Genomic DNA, 19,397 nt, shown 5'->3' with positions numbered 1-19,397 from the left:
TTTCCAAAACAACAAGATTCGTTTTTTTGCCGAGATGAGACCGTACGAGATTAGTTGTTTTTTGGGGTTGGTTAATCCGTTTAGGGACTCAGATACTCTCAGGATTATCAGAAGCGGGTCTGGATCTATTGAAGTCTCCAAAACTTCAGAGAGGATCCCAAAAATTCCACACCAATAACCATGCAAGCTAGAGCATAGGGCAAAGCAGTGGAGTAGTGTACCCTGCGCAGCCTGACATTTATCACATGTAGGGGATGTGTTAGGAAATATCCTATGCAGTTTAGTTTTGGAATAGTGTAATCTGTGTAATACCTTGAATTGTATGAGACGATGTCTGGAATTAATGGAGCATGTGTGGATATACTCCAAGCTCTCTTCCCAGTCTGCCACCGAGATGTCAGTCCCTAGTTCTTCCTCCCATTTTGCCTTGATGGCATCTGTAGAAGGTGTGCTAACAGTTAGAAAAGCATCATATAGACGCGATATCAGTTTATCTGAGGTGGGGCATATTTTTATGCATCCGTCAAACATGGAAGGTTTAGCATTCCCAAATGTTGGGAGGTGTTTTCTAACGTAGTCTCTAATTTGTAGGTATCTGAAAAAATTACTTCTGGGAAGATTATAAGTTTCCCTCAGCAACTCAAAGGAAGCAAAGGTCCCTTCTATGTATAAATCCCCTATGGTACTTATCCCCAACTCTCCCCATCGCTCAAAGGTGTTATCAAGGTTAGAAGGGGCAAAGGAGGGATTCCTGGCGACAGGGAGCATGAATGACATTGGTCTAAGCTCAAAGTGGACTTTAATTTGCTTCCAGATTCGGACTGTGCTATGTATAATAGGATTGTTACAATAAAGTGACATCTCCAGATTGACAGGCGACAAAATCACAGCGCCAATAGAGAAGGGGTGACACTCCTCACGCTCCATACCAAGCCAGCTGGATGCCGGAAGTACGTCATCCAACAGAAATGTAACAACGCGGAGGTTAGCGGCCCAGTAATAAAATATACAATTTGGGAGAGACAATCCTCCTTCCATCTTGGATTTACAGAGGTGTTTTTTACCTATCCTGTGTGTTTTATAATCCCAGATGAAAGGATTGATAATGGAGTCCAGTTGTTTATGAAAGGATTTAGGTATGAATACTGGGATGTTCTGATATAGGTAGAGCAGTTGTGGGAGGAAGACCATTTTAATGGCATTAATTCTTCCGAGCAGAGAAATTAGGAGAGTTTTCCAAAATAGTATGTTTGCTTTGAGTTTTTGTATCAGAGAGGGGAAATTCTCTTTAAATAGTAAGGAGTATTGTTTGGTAACTACAATTCATAGGTAGGTAAATTTTTCTGAAGATAACTTAAATGGGAGATGTTCTAGCCAGGAGGTATTTTGCGACCGTATGGGCATTAATTCACTCTTGTTCCAATTTATTCTGTATCCCGAGAAGGTACCAAACAAATTGATCACATCAAGAATAGTTGGGATACTAGCCTGGGGTTCTGTTACAAAGAGGAGGATGTCATCTGCGTATAGAGAGATCTTATTTAGAGTAACTTTAGTATTATAGCCGTGTATTGCTGCATGAGATCTAATCGTCTGAGCGAGCGGTTCGATAATTAGGGCGAAGAGCATAGGCGACAGCGCACAACCCTGCCTTGTCCCCCTGTTGAGGTTAAATCGGGGCGACAATGATTGGTTAGTGAGTATTCTGGCACAGGGGTTCCTATATAAAAGCTGGATCCAGTTTATGAACCTATCTCCAATATTTACATTTCTGTAGGACCTTGAATAGATAGGGCCACTCAACTTGGTCAAAGGCCTTTTCGGCGTCAAGAGATATGACGGCAAGGTCCACGTTGGGTAACCTCTGAGAATACATAATATTGAAGAGGCGCCTGAGATTGAAGAATGAGTTTCTGTTAGGGATAAAGCCGGTCTGATCCGAATGGACCAATTTGCCAATTAAAGTGCTAAGCCTGTTAGCCAGAGTTTTTGCTAAAATCTTTTGGTCTGTATTAAGGAGAGATATTGGTCTGTATGACCCTACCTCTTCTGGATCTTTACCCTTCTTATGTATAACTGTAATGAATGCTTCGTCCAAAGTAGAAGGGAGAGCTCCATCCTCAATGGCCTGAACCAACATTTTGTGCAGGTAGGGAGAGAGCATGTTGCTGAATGTTTTACAGAATTCACCAGGGTATCCATCTGGGCCCGGGGTCTTGCCACTCTTTAGAGATTTAATTGTTTCTCGAATTTCATCAAGAGATATTTCCTTATTCAGGAAGATTACAGTCCTCCAAAAATGTTTGCATAATTAAGGGGTTAGGATCCGCTTTAGATGTATATAGAGTCTCATAAAACTGCCGGAATCTGTCATTGATGTCTTTGGGGGATGAGAGTAATTCCCCAGATAAAGATTTAACCCTGTGAATCATTCGGTCACTCGCATTTTTTCGAAGTTGTCTGGCGAGTAATTTGTGTGGTTTGTCACCAAACTCAAAATATTTTTGCTTGGCATAGAGAAAAGATTTAGCAATTTTAGCTGAGAGAATCTGATTATATTCAAATTTTAAAGAGGTAATTTTTGTATGTTTCTCCATAGATGGGTGGCTAGCATTCTCCCTATCCAGTAAGTGAATTTGTCCCTCCAGTTCTTCCAGTTTTCCTCTGTTTTGCCTACTCCTGGCAGCCTGAAAGGAGATGATACACCCTATCAGATAAGCCTTCAGTGTTTCCCACAATAATGCTGGGGAGGTCTCTGTGTTGTCGTTGGTATCAAAGAAAAATGTCATTTGGTCTTTAAGATATTCACAGAATGTTGGTTCTGTGAGGAGCTGAGGATTCAACCTCCAGACCCTCTCGTTTGGTACAATGTCACCCAATCTCAGGGAGAAGGTGAGTGGACTGCGGTCCGAGATTATAATATCATGATACCTCACATTACAGGTATAGGGGAGTAGTCTAGCATCCAACAAAAAGTAGTCAATTCGAGTGTCAACCTTGTGAACATGAGAGTAAAAGGAGTATTCCCTACCCGTAGGGTTAGCGATCCATATATCAAATAGTTCGAATTTTTTATGTAGGTATTCAAGAATTCGCTTGAATAGGAGGTAGGGGTTCGCCGGGTAGAGGATCTAGCCAAATATTGGTCTAGCACACAGTTAAGGTCCCCTCCAATGACCAGGTTAGTATGGGAGATATCTGGAATCAGGGCAAGGACTCTATCTGCAATAGTGGTTTTATGTAGAAAGGGAATTCCTTTCCGTACCAGAATCGCTGTGCCTCTCATTTTGGCAGAGAAGTTAGAGTGATACACTTGCCCCACCCACCTACACTTAAGTCTGCTATGAGAGTTATTCTTCAGATGGGTTTCTTGCAAAAATATAATATCAGACGAGAGTGCTTTCAAGTGGGCTAGGACTTTGCCCCTCTTAATTGGTTCGTTTAAACCCTTGACATTCCAGGAAGTGAATGTAAGCCCCGCCCTCCTCTCGTTTGTAGTTCCTATGGTGGCCTGCATACCATGTAACTTGATAAAAAGGTAAGAAAGCGCACCAAACATCACGATCAGCATATGTAGCACCTACACCCGAGCAGTATCCAACCCACCCCTCCCCCCCTGCAAGCACCTTTACTTTCCACCCTGTTCCCCTAATTTCCCCAACACCCCCCCCCCCACCCCCCCATCAACCCACATTTAACAGGCATGCACAAACAGGAGAGAAAAAAAAGGAAAAATAATAAACACATTGTCTGGCCGATGCCAAAAAAGCACGGCGCGACCTCGAACTAGGTAAAACTAAAACCTCACTGAGCTCGAGCTGTTTTGCAAGGAGGAATGGGAAAAAATGTCAGTCTCTCGATGTGCAAAACTGATAGAGACATACCCCAAGTGACTTACAGCTGTCATCGCAGCAAAAGGTGGCGCTACAAAGTATTAACTTAAGGGGGCTGAATAATTTTGCACGCCCAATTTTTCAGTTTTTGATTTGTTAAAAAAGTTTGAAATATCCAATAAATGTCGTTCCACTTCATGATTGTGTCCCACTTGTTGTTGATTCTTCACAAAAAAATACAGTTTTATATCTTTATGTTTGAAGCCTGAAATGTGGCAAAAGGTCGCAAAGTTCAAGGGGGCCGAATACTTTCGCAAGGCACTGTATATATATACATACACACATACACACACATACACATACATATATACATATACACATATATACACATACATACACACACATATATATATATATATATATATATATATATATACATACATACATACATACATACATACACACACATACATACACACATATACACACATACACAGAATATACATACACATACACATATATACATATATATACATACACGCATGCATACACACACACATACACACACACACACACACATATACATACCTACATATGTATGTATACATACCCACACAAATTAATCATATATAAATATATATATTTAAAGAATATCCATCCATATGCACATATACACATACAAACCCCATACCCCAGAATAACAATCTACACTGATTTAAAATATACACATAATACTAAAATGCTAAGAGAAAATAGTAATAAAGTACAAATAGTAATTATATGTACGCACACCTACACAGACATAAGCACTACAGAGGGCTGGTGGGACTCTAGTCGGGAGAGAGGCCCACGGCCAGACAAAGGCAGAACGGCACAAAACATCAACCTGCTAACCAGGTGTCTGCCCCCTCCCAACCATCACCCACAGTCCCCTGCAAGCAATAAATAAATGGTATGGAAGTAAGAATAATGTAAGGATTGTAAAATAAATAACGAAACAAAACAAAAGTGGGGGAATATAAGTATATCCGTCCGAAGGTGTCAGTGATCAAACCTGGAAGTAAAAAATATGCATCGCTCTGAGCACAGCCGGGATGGAAGTGAATTTAACGTTAAATGAGAGCTCTGACCGCCATCCATTGGTCTGCTCAACGTCTTACATGTTCGGTAGCCCTTGTTGAGCCCGTTTAATACGTTTTCACCCATTATGGTATAGTATGGATTCGAGTCCATGAGCAGACCCTAACACGCAATAACAAGGCACTCTAACCTGTACGGAGGATTGGTGTATATCCCCGGAAAAACTTCTCTGCGTCCAAAACCGAGGAGAGCCAAATCTTCTCACCGGAAGGTGGGGTGATTCTTAGTCTTACAGGGAAGAGCAAGGCTGGGCGAAGATGGAGTTTGTAGAGTTTGGTCATGACATCTCTGTAGTCCGCGCGATGCTTTGCCACATCGGGCGCATAATCCTCATAGACACGAAATGGATGCCCTTTATGTGACAGGTTGCCCCTCATTCGAGCTTCACGCAGGACAAGATCCTTGGTCTTGAAACTGTGACAACAGATGATTACTGGGCGAGGACGTTGGCCCGGTCCAGGCACTGGGACAAGGGAGCGATGTGCGCGGTCCAGCTGGGGATCCGAATCCAAAACATCCGATCCCATTGCATCCTTCAATAGCTTGGCGAAGAAGTCGGTGGGGCGAGAGCCGGCCTCTACCCTTCTGCCAGACCAACAACGCGAAGGTTATTACGTCTGGATCGGCCCTCCAGGTCCACCACTTTCACAGAAAGCCTCTGCAATGACGTGCATAGCTTCTCCAACTCGTCGATCCTACCAGCGTTGAATTCAGAAGCTTTCTCAAGGTCCACAATACTCTGGCCATGCGAAGCGACCGTTCGAATGATGCTCTCGATTTTTGTGTCCAGTTCAGCAATAGTGGCCTTAAGATCCTCAGCTATAGCAACACGTAGCTCTCCCAAAGCCCGGGTAAGTTCTGTAAGTGTCACGTTGTTGCATGTGCCTCCCGCCATGTCTGTCTCGTTGTTTAGTGGGGAGTAGGCCTCCGCTGTGGATTTGTTGTCCTTTGGTCGCTTATTACTCGGCATTTTCATATAAAAAGTTACAATCTTGTATTAGAAAGAAACGTTTGTTGTAAAAAGTGCCATAAAGTAGGTTAAATTAGTTTATTTCGCAAAAAAGTTGCAGGAGCCTCTCACGCACAGCCGTTCACTCCAACATGCTAGCTCCGCCCCCTACAATTTTTGTTCTAAGGTCTTGGCTGATTTCTTTTGATTTTCCCATGATGTCACGCAAAGAGGCACTGAGTTTGAAGGTAGGCCTTGAAATACATCCACAGGTACACCTCCAATTGACTCGAATGATGTCAATCAGCCTTTCAGAAGCTTCTAAATCCATGACATAATTTTCTGGAATATTCCAAGCGGTTTAAAGGCACAGTCAATTTAGTGTATGTAAACTTCTGACCCACTGGAATTGTGATACAGTGAAATAATCTGTATGTAAACAATTGTTGGAAAATGACTTGTGTCATGCACAAAGTAAATGTCCTAACCAACTTGCCAAAACTATAGTTTGTTAACAATACATTTGTGGAGTGGTTGAAAAACGAGTTTTAATGACTCCAACCTAAGTGTATGTAAACTTCCGACTTCAACTGTATCTGAGTCTAGTTAAAGGCAGCCCAAGAATCTTGGTAAGTAGCCGTTGTAACCACCCCCCTTTCATCCCTCTCTGAGATCCTCCTCACGGCAGGCAGTGACCTGGGGAATTCTGTCATTGACCCACCTGCCACCACTAACACTGTTGAGTAAAGTGTAACTTATCTGCAGGAGTTAACTTCATTACATGAGACTGTGTGGTGTGTTATGTTGGCCCCATGGAGCGTGGGACACTGTTACTGGGGGTAGAATGGGGTAGGATGACTGGGGGAAGCGGGGCTCTGGAATACCGGCCAAGGCTCTGGAATGTCATTGTGTTCTTCATTCCTATTCGAAATGTTCCAAGTTCTATCTGGCTGATGGTTCTTTTTAGCAATTAGATGCGATATCACTGCTGGGTCCAGAGTGTTCCAGGCAAGCAGGACAAGAGGGGGGTCTATACAAGCCCAGAGAAAAGGCTCTCCTGTCCTTTCTGCTCTCTCTGCTCCATCTCCCCTGTCTGCTCTGCCCAGGAACGGGAGGAATGTTGGCAGGCGGGGCCAAGAACAGAACATCTAAAACCCCCTCATGAATTTTAAAAGGCCTTTCTCATTCAAAGCAGAGCCTGGCTCTCAGCGTGTGGCCCAGGGCAGGGCGGGCCGGGCGGTGTAGCAGAAGAGTGGGTAGCGGCCGGTTGGAGAGCGGAGCTGGCACCCTCTTTACATAACATATTGGGATATTGGGTGTCCCAGGCCTGGGAGATAATGGCCACTCACTCCGTCTGTGCGGCCAGGCTATCCAGATGGATTCTTGGCCCTGCCGTGCATGTCTGGAGAGAATGGGTGGAACAAGAGAGAGGGAGACAGAGAGAGACTGAACATTATAGAAGAGGGTTCCATTAGTTAGGCCAACAGTTGACCTTGTGCAGTTTAATGGGACTTATGAATGAACAAACAAATAACCTAGTTATATGCAGGTAGACATAGCCTCTTTAATTCAGCCAGAGCGTTAATGTGAGTGCATCAGGGTGTACGAGCTGGGAAGAGAAGAGGCCTATTGGAACAGAGCATAGGGATTGTCGGCCTCAAAGTTTTTTATTTTTATTTATTCTAAGTAGCACCATGTCTGCTGAGCCTTGCAGAGGCCTAGTGGAGGCTTAGCAGCATGCTAATTGTTTTAGGCCCTGTACCAAATAGCACCCTATTCCCTATGAAGTACAATCAGGGCCCATAGGGAATAGGGTGCCATTTGGGACATCACCCTAGCCTCGTCTGCATGCTGATAGGCGCGCTACGTCAATCACCGTTAGTTACAGCACCAACAGGTCTGTCTGCTGGAACGCCCATAGGTAATAATGACACACTGCAGTGTGTGCGCGTGTGCGCGCGTGTGCGCGTCGAGACAAGCCATTCTACTCCCGGCCTTCTGCTATCTGCCAGAGAAACAGCAACCATTGAGATGCATTCTGAGCTGAGGCCTAGTTAGAGAGGTGGGTGGATGCTCAAGGCTCACACAATGGAGGTGTTTCCAGCTTTTCTGGCAAGAGGAGACCAAGGAAGGACAGAAATAAACATAAAATATTACTAGAGGAGGGACACAGTAAAGACTTAATAGAATCTACTTTTATTAACACTCATTTAACAATTACCTCATAAATGATGTGTGACTATAGCTAGGTCTTTAATCCATTGGCGACTGATTTTCATGTGAATATTCTAAAATCTGCATAAAGAAAATACCACTGGTGGGAAAATGTGCATGTTTCTACCAAACGGACTTGTCGCAGATAAAAAATTGTTGAGTGATGACGTAGCGCTCACAAAATGTACTTTTTCACTTAAGTTTTCATGTACCGAATAAAAATATGTTGTGTTAAACAGGAAATGTGCATACTCTGGTGTTGGCGACTGTAATTTTGCGCGACTGTAACGGATCTCTTCGTCGTCTGACGACGAGTATGAAAAATGGGACCAATGCGCAGCGTGGTAAGTGTCCATGTTAATTTATTAACTGAACACACAAAACAAAATAACGAAGTGAATGGAAGAAACTAAACAGTTCTGCAAGGTGACATACACTCAACAGAAACAACCACCCACAAACAAGAGTGGGAAAACAGGCTACCTAAGTATGGTTCTCAATCAGAGACAACGATTGACAGCTGCCTCTGATTGGGAACCATACCAGGCCAAACACATAGAAATACCAAACATAGAACAAAAACATCAAATGCCCACCCCAACTCACGCCCTGACCAACCTAAAATAGAAACATACAAAAGGAACTAAGGTCAGGACATGACATCGACAGTTCGTAGAGATGTCCGGGAAGTCTAGTCTACATGATGAGATTATCAGGGATAAAACCATATCGTATTTGTCAAATGGCAGTCAAGCATCAATCCTCATATCAGCAGAATAAGACCATTGATATTTATTGGAAAGAAGCCACAAGATCACCACCCTGTGAAATTCATCATTGTTTATTTAATCTGTAGCCTGGTTTCCCAAGTCGTAGTGAGAGAACCACACACCAGTTTACTTCCATACTGTGGTTATTATATCAATAGTTGCGCATTAAGGAGTTTCCACTGCCATTTTTTGCATAATACATTTTACTGACACGAAAATATCTCACCATGTCGAAAGAACAAATGATCTGTCAGCAGTTATAAAATTGTACCAAAACTCCCAGTTTCCATCACAGCTGTCTTGATTTTTTTTTTTATATGGTATGACTTTACTCGCATAAAAACTGTGGATAGAATCATGGTTATATATAGTCAGTAATATTAGTCCAATACGAACTGCTGTTAAGGCGGTACTACATTCTGGCAACTCATGGATACCATTTTTATGTCTCTTCATGTCTCTTCATACTGTGTGCAGTATGAATGAAGTTAGAGGTATTCACGAACCAATGCTAACTAGCATTAGCGCAATGACTGGAAGTCTACAGGTACATTCGCATTTGACTCTGCCTGCCTGCCTGCCAGCCTGCCTGCTGCCTGCTGGAACGCCCATAGATAACTATGACACACTGTCTGTCTGCTGGAACACCCATAGATAACTATGACACACTGTCTGTCTGCTGGAACACCCATAGATAACTATGACACACTGTCTGTCTGCTGAAACACCCATAGATAACTATGACACACTGTCTGCCTGCTGGAACGCCCATAGATAACTATGACACACTGTCTGTCTGCTGGAACACCCATAGATAACTATGACACACTGTCTGTCTGTCTATTGGAAAGCCCATAGATAACTATGACGCACTGTCTGTCTGTCTGTCGGAGCGCCCATAGATAACTATGACACACTGTCTGCCTGCTGGAACGCCCATAGATAACTATGACACACTGTCTGTCTGCTGGAACACCCATAGATAACTATGACACACTGTCTGTCTGCTGGAACACCCATAGATAACTATGACACACTGTCTGCCTGCTGGAACGCCCATAGATAACTATGACACACTGTCTGTCTGCTGGAACACCCATAGATAACTATGACACTGTCTGTCTGTCTGTCGGAACACCCATAGATAACTATGACACTGTCTGTCTGTCTGTCGGAACACCCATAGATAACTATGACACTGTCTCTCTGTCTGTCGGAGCGCCCATAGATAACTATGACACTGTCTGTCTGTCTGTCGGAACACCCATAGATAACTATGACACTGTCTGTCTGTCTGTCGGAGCGCCCATAGATAACTATGACACACGCAAAATCGGCAGTATATCAAATACTTGTTCTCCCCACTGTAGCTTTTACACACTGTATGTCTGTCTGCATGCGTAGACCTGATCATTAGTTGGTGGGTTGACGAAGATTTGTGGAGGCTGCAGCTGTGATTGCAGTAGCAGAGGCTCCAGTCCAGTCAGAGTGCCACATGGGGAGGCAGAGGGGAAGGTAAAGGAGAGGGGCAACTGCATTGGTGGAGGCTGGTCAGCTGTAGGGGAATGGTGGAGTAGGCTGGTCAGCTGTAGGGGAATGGTGGAGTAGGCTGGTCAGCTGTAGTGGAATGGTGGAGTAGGCTGGTCAGCTGTAGGGGAATGGTGGAGTAGGCTGGTCAGCTGTAGGGGAATGGTGGAGTAGGTTGGTCAGCTGTAGGAGAATGGTGGAGTAGGCTGGTAAGCTGTATGGGAATGGTGGAGTAGGTTGGTCAGCTGTAGGGGAATGGTGGAGTAGGTTGGTCAGCTGTAGGGGAATGGTGGAGTAGGCTGGTCAGCTGTAGGGGAATGGTGGAGTAGGTTGGTCAGCTGTAGGGGAATGGTGGAGTAGGTTGGTCAGCTGTAGGGGAATGGGGGAGTAGGCTGGTCAGCTGTAGGGGAATGGTGGAGTAGGTTGGTCAGCTGTAGGGGAATGGTGGAGTAGGTTGGTCAGCTGTAGGGGAATGGTGGAGTAGGTTGGTCAGCTGTAGGGGAATGGTGGAGTAGGTTGGTCAGCTGTGGGGGAATGGTGGAGTAGGTTGGTCAGCTGTAGGGGAATGGTGGAGTAGGTTGGTCAGCTGTAGTGGAATGGTGGAGTAGGCTGGTCAGCTGTAGGGGAATGGGGGAGTAGGCTGGTCAGCTGTAGGGGAATGGTGGAGTAGGCTGGTCAGCTGTGGGGGAATGGTGGAGTAGGTTGGTCAGCTGTGGGGGAATGGTGTAGTAGGCTGGTCAGCTGTGGGGGAATGTTGGAGTAGGCCAGGGTGGGTAGCTGGCTTAGCAGGGTGACTAAGGGGTGGGGACTCATTATAAAGTTGAATCTTAACCCCTTGTTGCGCTTTCTCCATCCTTAAACCGCAAGGAAGGAAAGAGTAGTGAGATATAGAGAAATGGAGATGAAACGGAATAAAGGGAGATGTTGACTTGTGATGTGATTTCGCTCCCTACACAATATAAGGCCACAGAGAGGGAATGTAGACCTAAAATCTTAGGGCAATTACTATTCATCTCAATTACTATTCATCTCAATTACTATTCATCTCAATTACTATTCATCTCAATTACTATTCATCTCAATTACTATTCATCTCAATTGGAGCTGAAGGTGTTGCCACTGATAACCTTCTAAAGGAAACAATGTCTGGTCCAATTCCAATAGCTATTTTCCTTGCTGACCATTTAAGAATTGACTTCATAGTATCTACCTAAAGGGAGGTACAAGGGAGGTAGTGTGTGTGTGTGTGTGTGTGTGTGTGTGTGTGTGTGTGTGTGTGTGTGTGTGTGTGTGTGTGTGGGGGGGAGCATAAGAAACTACGTGTTTGTGTTATCTGTGCGTGGCCCACATGGCAGGCTACCTGGGTGACCTCGTGGCTTGGCCCAGGTGTCAGCTAGGCTGAGGTCATGGTGAGATAGAGGCCTGTGGAATCTCGATGGTCCTAGTTCCTGGAGACCCCAAAAACAGACTGGGTGATCAGAGCCCTCACGGCCAGACGATACTGACCCAGTTCACCTCCACCAAACAACTGGTATTCTTCTACAGAGAGAGAGACACACACACACACCACACCACACAGCTGACCCAGAGAATGCCCCAGGAACACTTTGACTTAGATGGATTGTTTTTTAATCCTCCAACCCTTTTTAGGTTAGTGTTGGTCTCCTCTCCATGTACCCCTCTTTCCAGAGTCGCGGCCTCATAAAAACTTTAACATACTTCCTGTGTTATGACTTCGTGGATCGCTAAGATGATGTAATGATGATCTCTTGGACAGACTGTTTTGGTTTTACTGTCGTGCTTCATAACAAGAACCTGGCTCTGCTGTCTGATCATCTGCCTTTTAACGCTCGTATTTTACATGATATGTAATGATGATATCATCGTAATACCTTTCTGTGAATGAACGCTATTTGTTGGGCTGTGGGGCTACCCTCAGTATGTATATGACCCATATGATGTCATTGAGAGCTCTACTGTTGGTGTGTGTTGTAATGTAATCTCATTACCGTTTAGCTCTTTGCGGTACAGATTGATGGCATGCAGTGAATGTTTTGTGTGTGGGTCCCTATGTGTGTGTACCTGTGTCTTAACCATATGTGTCTCTCTGTGTGTCTTAACCATGTGTGTCTCTCTGTGTGTCTTAACCATGTGTGTCTCTCTGTGTGTCTTAACCATGTGTGTCTCTCTCTGTGTCTTAACCATGTGTCTCTCTCTGTGTCTTAACCATGTGTCTTTCTCTGTGTCTTAACCATGTGTCTCTCTCTGTGTCTTAACCATGTGTCTCTCTCTGTGTCTTAACCATGTGTGTCTCTCTCTGTGTCTTAACCATGTGTGTCTTTCTCTGTGTCTTAACCATGTGTCTCTCTCTGTGTCTTAACCATGTGTGTATCTCTCTGTGTCTTAACCATGTGTCTCTCTGTGTGTTAACCATGTGTCTCTCTCTGTGTCTTAACCATGTGTCTCTCTCTCTGTGTCTTAACCATGTGTGTCTCTCTCTGTGTCTTAACCATGTGTCTCTCTGTGTCTTAACCATGTGTGTCTCTCTCTGTGTCTTAACCATGTGTCTCTCTGTGTCTTAACCATGTGTGTGTCTCTCTGTGTCTTAACCATGTGTGTGTCTCTCTGTGTCTTAACCATGTGTGTGTCTCTCTGTGTCTTAACCATGTGTGTCTCTCTCTGTGTCTTAACCATGTCTGTCTCTCTCTGTGTCTTAACCGTGTGTGTCTCTCTGTGTCTTAACCATGTGTGTCTCTCTCTGTGTCTTAACCATGTGTGTGTCTCTCTGTGTCTTTGTGTTTTCTAGACAGCGGCCATACGGCAGATCCTGAAGGAGCTGGGCCTGAACATCGTTGACATGTCTGATGAGAACGCCACTCTGGACGGAGGGGACGTCCTCTTTACAGGTACACCACCATATCCCATCAATAAAACACCATTATCACCATTACCTGCCAAGGCCACTGCCACTACCATAATTGATCACTATGGAAACTGCTATATTCAGTGAACTAAACATTTATGACCACTTTATCATGCAAATGATATGACCTATCACCACAGGGGTGTGATTAAAATTGTTCAGAATAGTTGTAACTCTGAATAGTCAAGTAGTTGATGTGACCTGAACTAAAATGGCAAATTACAAACTGACTGGCTGTCTGACTGGCTGGCTGACTGGCTGTCTGACTGGCTGGCTGACTGGCTGTCTGACTGGCTGGCTGACTGGCTGTCTGACTGGCTGTCTGACTGGCTGTCTGACTGGCTGTCTGACTGGCTGTCTGACTGGCTGTCTGACTGGCTGTCTGACTGGCTGTCTGACTGGCTGGCTGACTGGCTGTCTGACTGGCTGGCTGACTGGCTGGCTGACTGGCTGTCTGACTGGCTGTCTGACTGGCTGTCTGACTGGCTGTCTGACTGGCTGTCTGACTGGCTGGCTGACTGGCTGTCTGACTGGCTGTCTGACTGGCTGTCTGACTGGCTGTCTGACTGGCTGTCTGACTGGCTGTCTGACTGGCTGTCTGACTGGCTGTCTGACTGGCTGTCTGACTGGCTGTCTGACTGGCTGTCTGGTTTTTATGCATGATTGAAAATGGTTCTCTCAAATGGAAAAGAAGCCTCCCCCCACACACACACGCACAAACATACACCACCTAATTTCATCAGCTGCCTTGGTCCACATCAGGCATCTCACAATAAACCTGATGAGAGCAGAGGTAGAGAAACCGAGGTCTTTATAATGTTCCCTCTCTGTATGTTCTGTATCAGTTGTGCTGCCTTGCCTGTGAATCTAGTGTGGTTCATTCTGTATGCTGTTTAGGGCTTGGAAAAAGCCCTAGAACACTTAATTGAGTTTCTAGACGTTGGCTCTCTCTCCGTGGTGTGTTCCTCCCATCTCATCCAACTGAAATGGGTTTCACATGGCAGGCAGGGCTAAAAACATTTCCTCTTGGCAACGGCGTCGCTAATGGATCATTTGTAAAAGCTCAGCAGCTACGCCCATTCGCTCTGCTCTGGAGTGGTTCAGGCCTGTAAGGGGTGTGTAACTGGTGGCAGGGAAGTCAGACGCAGGAGAGCAGAACTGGGTAATAACCAGAGCAGTTTAATATACAAAACCACCGGCATCCAGAATAACAACGTATGGGTACAAACGCTGTCGTGCACCAGACAGCAATGTGCACAAGCACTTAAACAAACAATTCCGCACGGCGGGAACAGAGGGTTAAATACACAACACGTAATGAGGGAATGAAAACCAGGTGTGTGGGAAAACAGGACAAAACAAATGGAAAATGAAAAATGGATCGGCGATGGCTAGAAGACCGGTGACGTCGACCGCCGAACACCGTCCGAACAAGGAGAGGAACCGACTTCGGTAGAAGTTGTGACCAGGCCACTCTTGTTTCTATCTTTCTATCTATCTCTCTCTGTCTGTCTATCCGTCTGTCTCTCTCTTCTCTTCCTCCTTTCTCTCTCTATCTGTTTATGCCTCTATTTTCTCTTGCTCTCCATACTGACCACAGGTTGTTGTCTGTTTTTCCTCAGGTAGAGAATTCTTCGTGGGCCTTTCCAAACGGACCAATCAGAGAGGAGCTGAGATCCTGGCGGACGCGTTCAAGGTGAGTGAAAGCAGACTAGAGCAGTACACCCTGAGATTATTCAGATTGACTTCCTGTGCCATCAAACCACCATTAGTGAGGTAATCCTGGTCTCATTCAGGGGTCTCAAGGGCCACATGGCATTCTAATCAGCTATTGATTAGACGACAACCTCTAAATGATCAGCTATGAAAAGCCAACTGACATTTACTCCTGAGGTGCTGACTTGCTGCACCCTTGACAACTACTGTGATTATTATTATTTGACCAGGCTGGTCATTTATGAACATTTGAACATCTTGGCCATGTTCTGTTATAATCTCCACCCGGTACTGCCAGAAGAGGACTGGCCACCCCTCATAGTCTGGTTCCTCACTAGGTTTCTTCCTAGGTTTTGGCCTTTCTAGGGAGTTTTTCCTAGCCACTGTGCTTCTACACCTGCATTGCTTGCTGTTTGGGGTTTTAGGCTGGGTTTCTGTACAGCACTTTGAGATATCAGCTGGTGTACGAAGGGCTTTATAAATACATTTGATTTGACATTGATTAGTTGGCAAACCTGGTGTATCAGGAATCTATGGTTAGTTAATGAGATGAATTGATTGAATTAGTACCGAAAAGAAACCAGAGAAGGCCTGCACATACTGTACTGAGATATTAGAGGACTGGAAGATCAGTGCATATACTCTAGGTAGATAGAGCTCTGGAGAAGAGGGTCATTCAACCCCAGTCTCCTTAACACACACACACACACACAGTCAGAAGGCCTTTGCTGACTTGTAAGGCCATGGGGTCCTGGAGAGTTCAACCCCCAACAATAATCTGAATGTTTCTTACTGCCTGTTTTTCTGATCCCGTCTGTGACTCATTTAAATTCCACCATCATATCTCTCTCAGCCTCTCACTTTTATTCTTGATAAGTCGGGTCTTTTTCCCTACTATCGTTTTTCCTCCTTCCTTTATCACATTTAGGACCATTGAACATTCTGTTCTAGTCAGGACAGGATTAACCACAGATGTGAGTGAGGGGTTAGATCTCTTCTTCTCCTTTATGATCCTTGTTGATTGGGGGAAACAGAGGGAGTGGAGGAGGTCAAAGTGCAGGGGAGACTAATGTACCAGGCTATTGTCTCCCATTCAGGGTCACAACACTGTACAGCATCAGTCAGACGCCATAAAGAAAACTTTCTCTAGAAATGAATGAACATACATTACAATTAGCACAGCAGAACTTCTCACTCAAAATGTATCTCAAAGCTGAACACATCGCTGAGATTCCCCACAATATGATAAGTTGTTATTATGTCTCTCACAATAAGCTCAATGGAGGGCATTTTACTTCTGCTATCTCTTTGAATCACTGTTTGGGCTAAACTGTCTTTCCATTGATAAGGAATGACGACAGTTTGATTAAGTGGTCTACTTTGCTTTGATTCATTCAAATGAACTCTGAGGGTTGAGTTAAGAGAGCAGGAAAGACTTTGGTGATGAGGGGAAGAGGACAATTTCACACATGATAAACTGTCAGGAAATGCAGTCCCTTGTTCCAGTCAGAGAGGAGATTTGCTTTCATCTAGGCTGACTCTTAAGCAAAAGGAGGTTAAAGTAAGTAACATTTAGTAAGTAAGTCAAATGAACTTTTCCCTTAATATGGACCAGGCCAGAGAATCAGGGGAAGGTATGATGTTTCAGATATGACATAGCAGTGAATTGACACTCCATATAACATGTCCATTCCTGCCACAGTGGACCTGCTAATCAAACCCATGTCACAAGAAGACAACGTACTTGTCTTGCCCTGGCCATAGAGAGGCTTTTTATTATCTATTTTGGTTAGGCCAGGGTGTGACTAGGGTGGCCATTCTATGTTCTTTTTTCTATGTTTTTGTATTTCTTTGTTTTTGGCTGGGACAGCTGTCTGTCGTTGTCACTGATTGAGAACCATACTTAGGTAGCCTTTTCCCACCTGTGTTTTGTGGGTAATTATTTTTCAGTTTGTGTGCACCTCAGTTGCGTCAGGTTGGAGACCTGAGCCCACTCCCCGTGCTTACGGGGGCGAGCAGGTGACAGGTCAGGCCCCGTGCTATGGAGTGATGTGCACTGTGTCTCGGCCGAGTATTCACAGGCCGGTGTGCTCGGTGCCAGCGATTTGTCGGGTGGAAACTGGCATCCAGTCAGAATGGGGGGGGGGGGGGAAGCTATGCGGTCGAGACCGCCAGTGCGCCTCCACGGCCCTGTGTATCCTGTGCCTCGGCCAAGGAAGAGGCCGTCTGTATGTCTCCCCAGCCTGGTGAGTCCTGTGCCTGAACCAAGTCTCCCTCCTGGCCAGAACCAAGTCTCCCTTCTGTCCGGAGCTGCCAGAGCCACCCTCCTGTCCGGAGCTGCTAGAGCCACCCTTCTGTCCGGAGCTGCCAGAGCCACCCTTCTGTCCGGAGCTGCCAGAGCCACCCTTCTGTCCGGAGCTGCCAGAGCCACCCTCCTGTCCGGAGCTGCCAGAGCCGCCCGTCAGTCCAGAGCCGCCCTTCACCCAGGAGCCGCCAGAGTCGCCCTTCACAGAGTCGCCCAGTCCAGAGGCGCCCCTCAGTCCATTGGCGCCCTCTACGAGGGTTTTCAGTCCGGGGCCCGCACCTTCGGGGGGGGGGGGGGGGGGGGACTCTGTCACGCCGTTTACTCCACAAACAGAGACGCATACAAAGCTGTCACTCGCCCTCCATTTGGCAAATCTGACCATAATTATATCCTCCTGATTCCTGCTTACAAGTAAAAACTAAAGCATGAAGTACCAGTGACTCGCTCAATATGGAAGTGGTCAGATGACACGGATGCTACGCTTCAGGACTGTTTTGCCAGCACAGACTGGAAAATGTTCCCGGGATTCATTCAATGGCATTGAGGAGTATACCACCTCAGTCACCAGCTTAATCAATATGTGCATCGACGACGTCGTCCCCACAGTGATTGTACGTCATATCGCAACCAAAAGCCATGGATTACAGGCAACATGTGCAGTGAGCTAAAGAACTATCATGGTCCAAACACACCAAGACAGTTGTGAAGAGGTCACAACAACACCTTTTCCCCCTCAGGAGACTGAAAAGATTTTGCATGGGTCCCCAAAAAGCTCTACAGCTGCACCATCGAGAGCATCACCGCCTGGTATGGCAACTGCTCTGCATCAGACTGTAAGGCGCTACAGACGGTAGTGCGGATGACCCAGTACATCACTGGGGCCAAGCTTCCTGACATCCAGGACCTATATACTAGGCGGTGTCAGAGGAAGGCCCAAAAAATTGTCAAAGACTCAAGTCATGGACTGTTCTCTCTCTTTCTGTCCTAAAACCACCGCTGTAATTACAGACTGAGGGGAGGGGCCTGTGTCCTGGGGCTCCGGTGACCTCACCTCTCAGACTCTCAGCTAATCAGTGGCCTAGGGCTTTGGTGAACTCATCCGTCAAACTCTCAACCAATGCCGGTTTGGTTACCTTTCCCAGTGGGGCCTGTTTAGTCCAATTATCTGTGTGTGTAATGCAGTAGGGTTGTCGTGTATTTGCAGGACTATGTCCACGGTCCCTGTAATGCAGTAGGGTTGTTGTGTATTTGCAGGACTACGCTGTGTCCACCGTCCCTGTCACTGATGGTCTACACCTGAAGAGCTTCTGCAGCATGGGAGGACCAGGCCTCATCGTGATTGGCTCCAGCGAACCAGCCCAGAAAGCCCTGAAGGTATGAGTCACCAATGAGCGTATGGGTCATGCAAGATAGAACTATGTTCTTACTTTCCTTTGCACCATCTCTTGTTAATTACATTTAGTTTAATAGTGTTTGCAGAAAACATATTTGAAATATACTCTCCCATCCCATCCTCGTGTATTTTTAATACAAACAATACAAACAAGTGAGGTAATACAAACAAGTGAGGTAAGCACACTGCATTGAGAAGATGGATTCTTCAGCGTAAAGCAACAGTACCGTTGACAGGGAAGACAGGACATCGCACATGTTGACTAAGTACCATCACCACCACCTCACACACACGTCCAGATCACCCTCCCTCTCTCTGGTTTGATGCCTGCCTCTGACTGAAACTTCTACAAGCCTGCAGAAACGACATGATATCAATGTGATCTCCCTCTAATAAATGTATGTTCGTAGGTAATCTACTGTGTAATCCCTGCTATACAATATTTAACCTCAATCTACTTTTTTCTTGTGGGGACCCGGCGAAATATCCCCCATTTATCCAATTTTCCTTGTTTTACTATCCTTGTGAGGCTTTCTGGTAGTTAAAACAAAACACAAGCACACACTCCCTATCGGGAATACAGATCTTCTTCGTAATGGACGGGGAACAAACACAAACACACTGACA

General features: G+C 45.4%; 1 protein-coding gene across 2 annotated transcripts in view; it reads left to right on the top strand.

The window, feature by feature from the left end:
* ddah1 (dimethylarginine dimethylaminohydrolase 1) overlaps positions 1 to 19,397 on the top strand; it is a 148,292-nt gene that overhangs the window by 97,376 nt on the left and 31,519 nt on the right. For both annotated transcript variants that reach the window (XM_090236175.1, XM_036978598.2), the window contains exons 2-4: positions 13,240 to 13,339; positions 14,979 to 15,052; positions 18,632 to 18,751. In XM_090236175.1, coding sequence (XP_090092301.1) covers positions 13,291 to 13,339; positions 14,979 to 15,052; positions 18,632 to 18,751 — 243 coding nt within the window. In that variant the 5' untranslated portion in view covers positions 13,240 to 13,290. The remainder of the gene's footprint in view (positions 1 to 13,239; positions 13,340 to 14,978; positions 15,053 to 18,631; positions 18,752 to 19,397) is intronic.

Source organism: Oncorhynchus mykiss, chromosome 5, assembly GCF_057628025.1.
Source record: "Oncorhynchus mykiss isolate SJ-2025 chromosome 5, ASM5762802v1, whole genome shotgun sequence".
Taxonomy (NCBI): Eukaryota; Metazoa; Chordata; class Actinopteri; order Salmoniformes; family Salmonidae; genus Oncorhynchus; species Oncorhynchus mykiss.
Note: the sequence above shows the minus strand (reverse complement) of the source record. Positions and strands in the feature narration are given on the sequence as shown.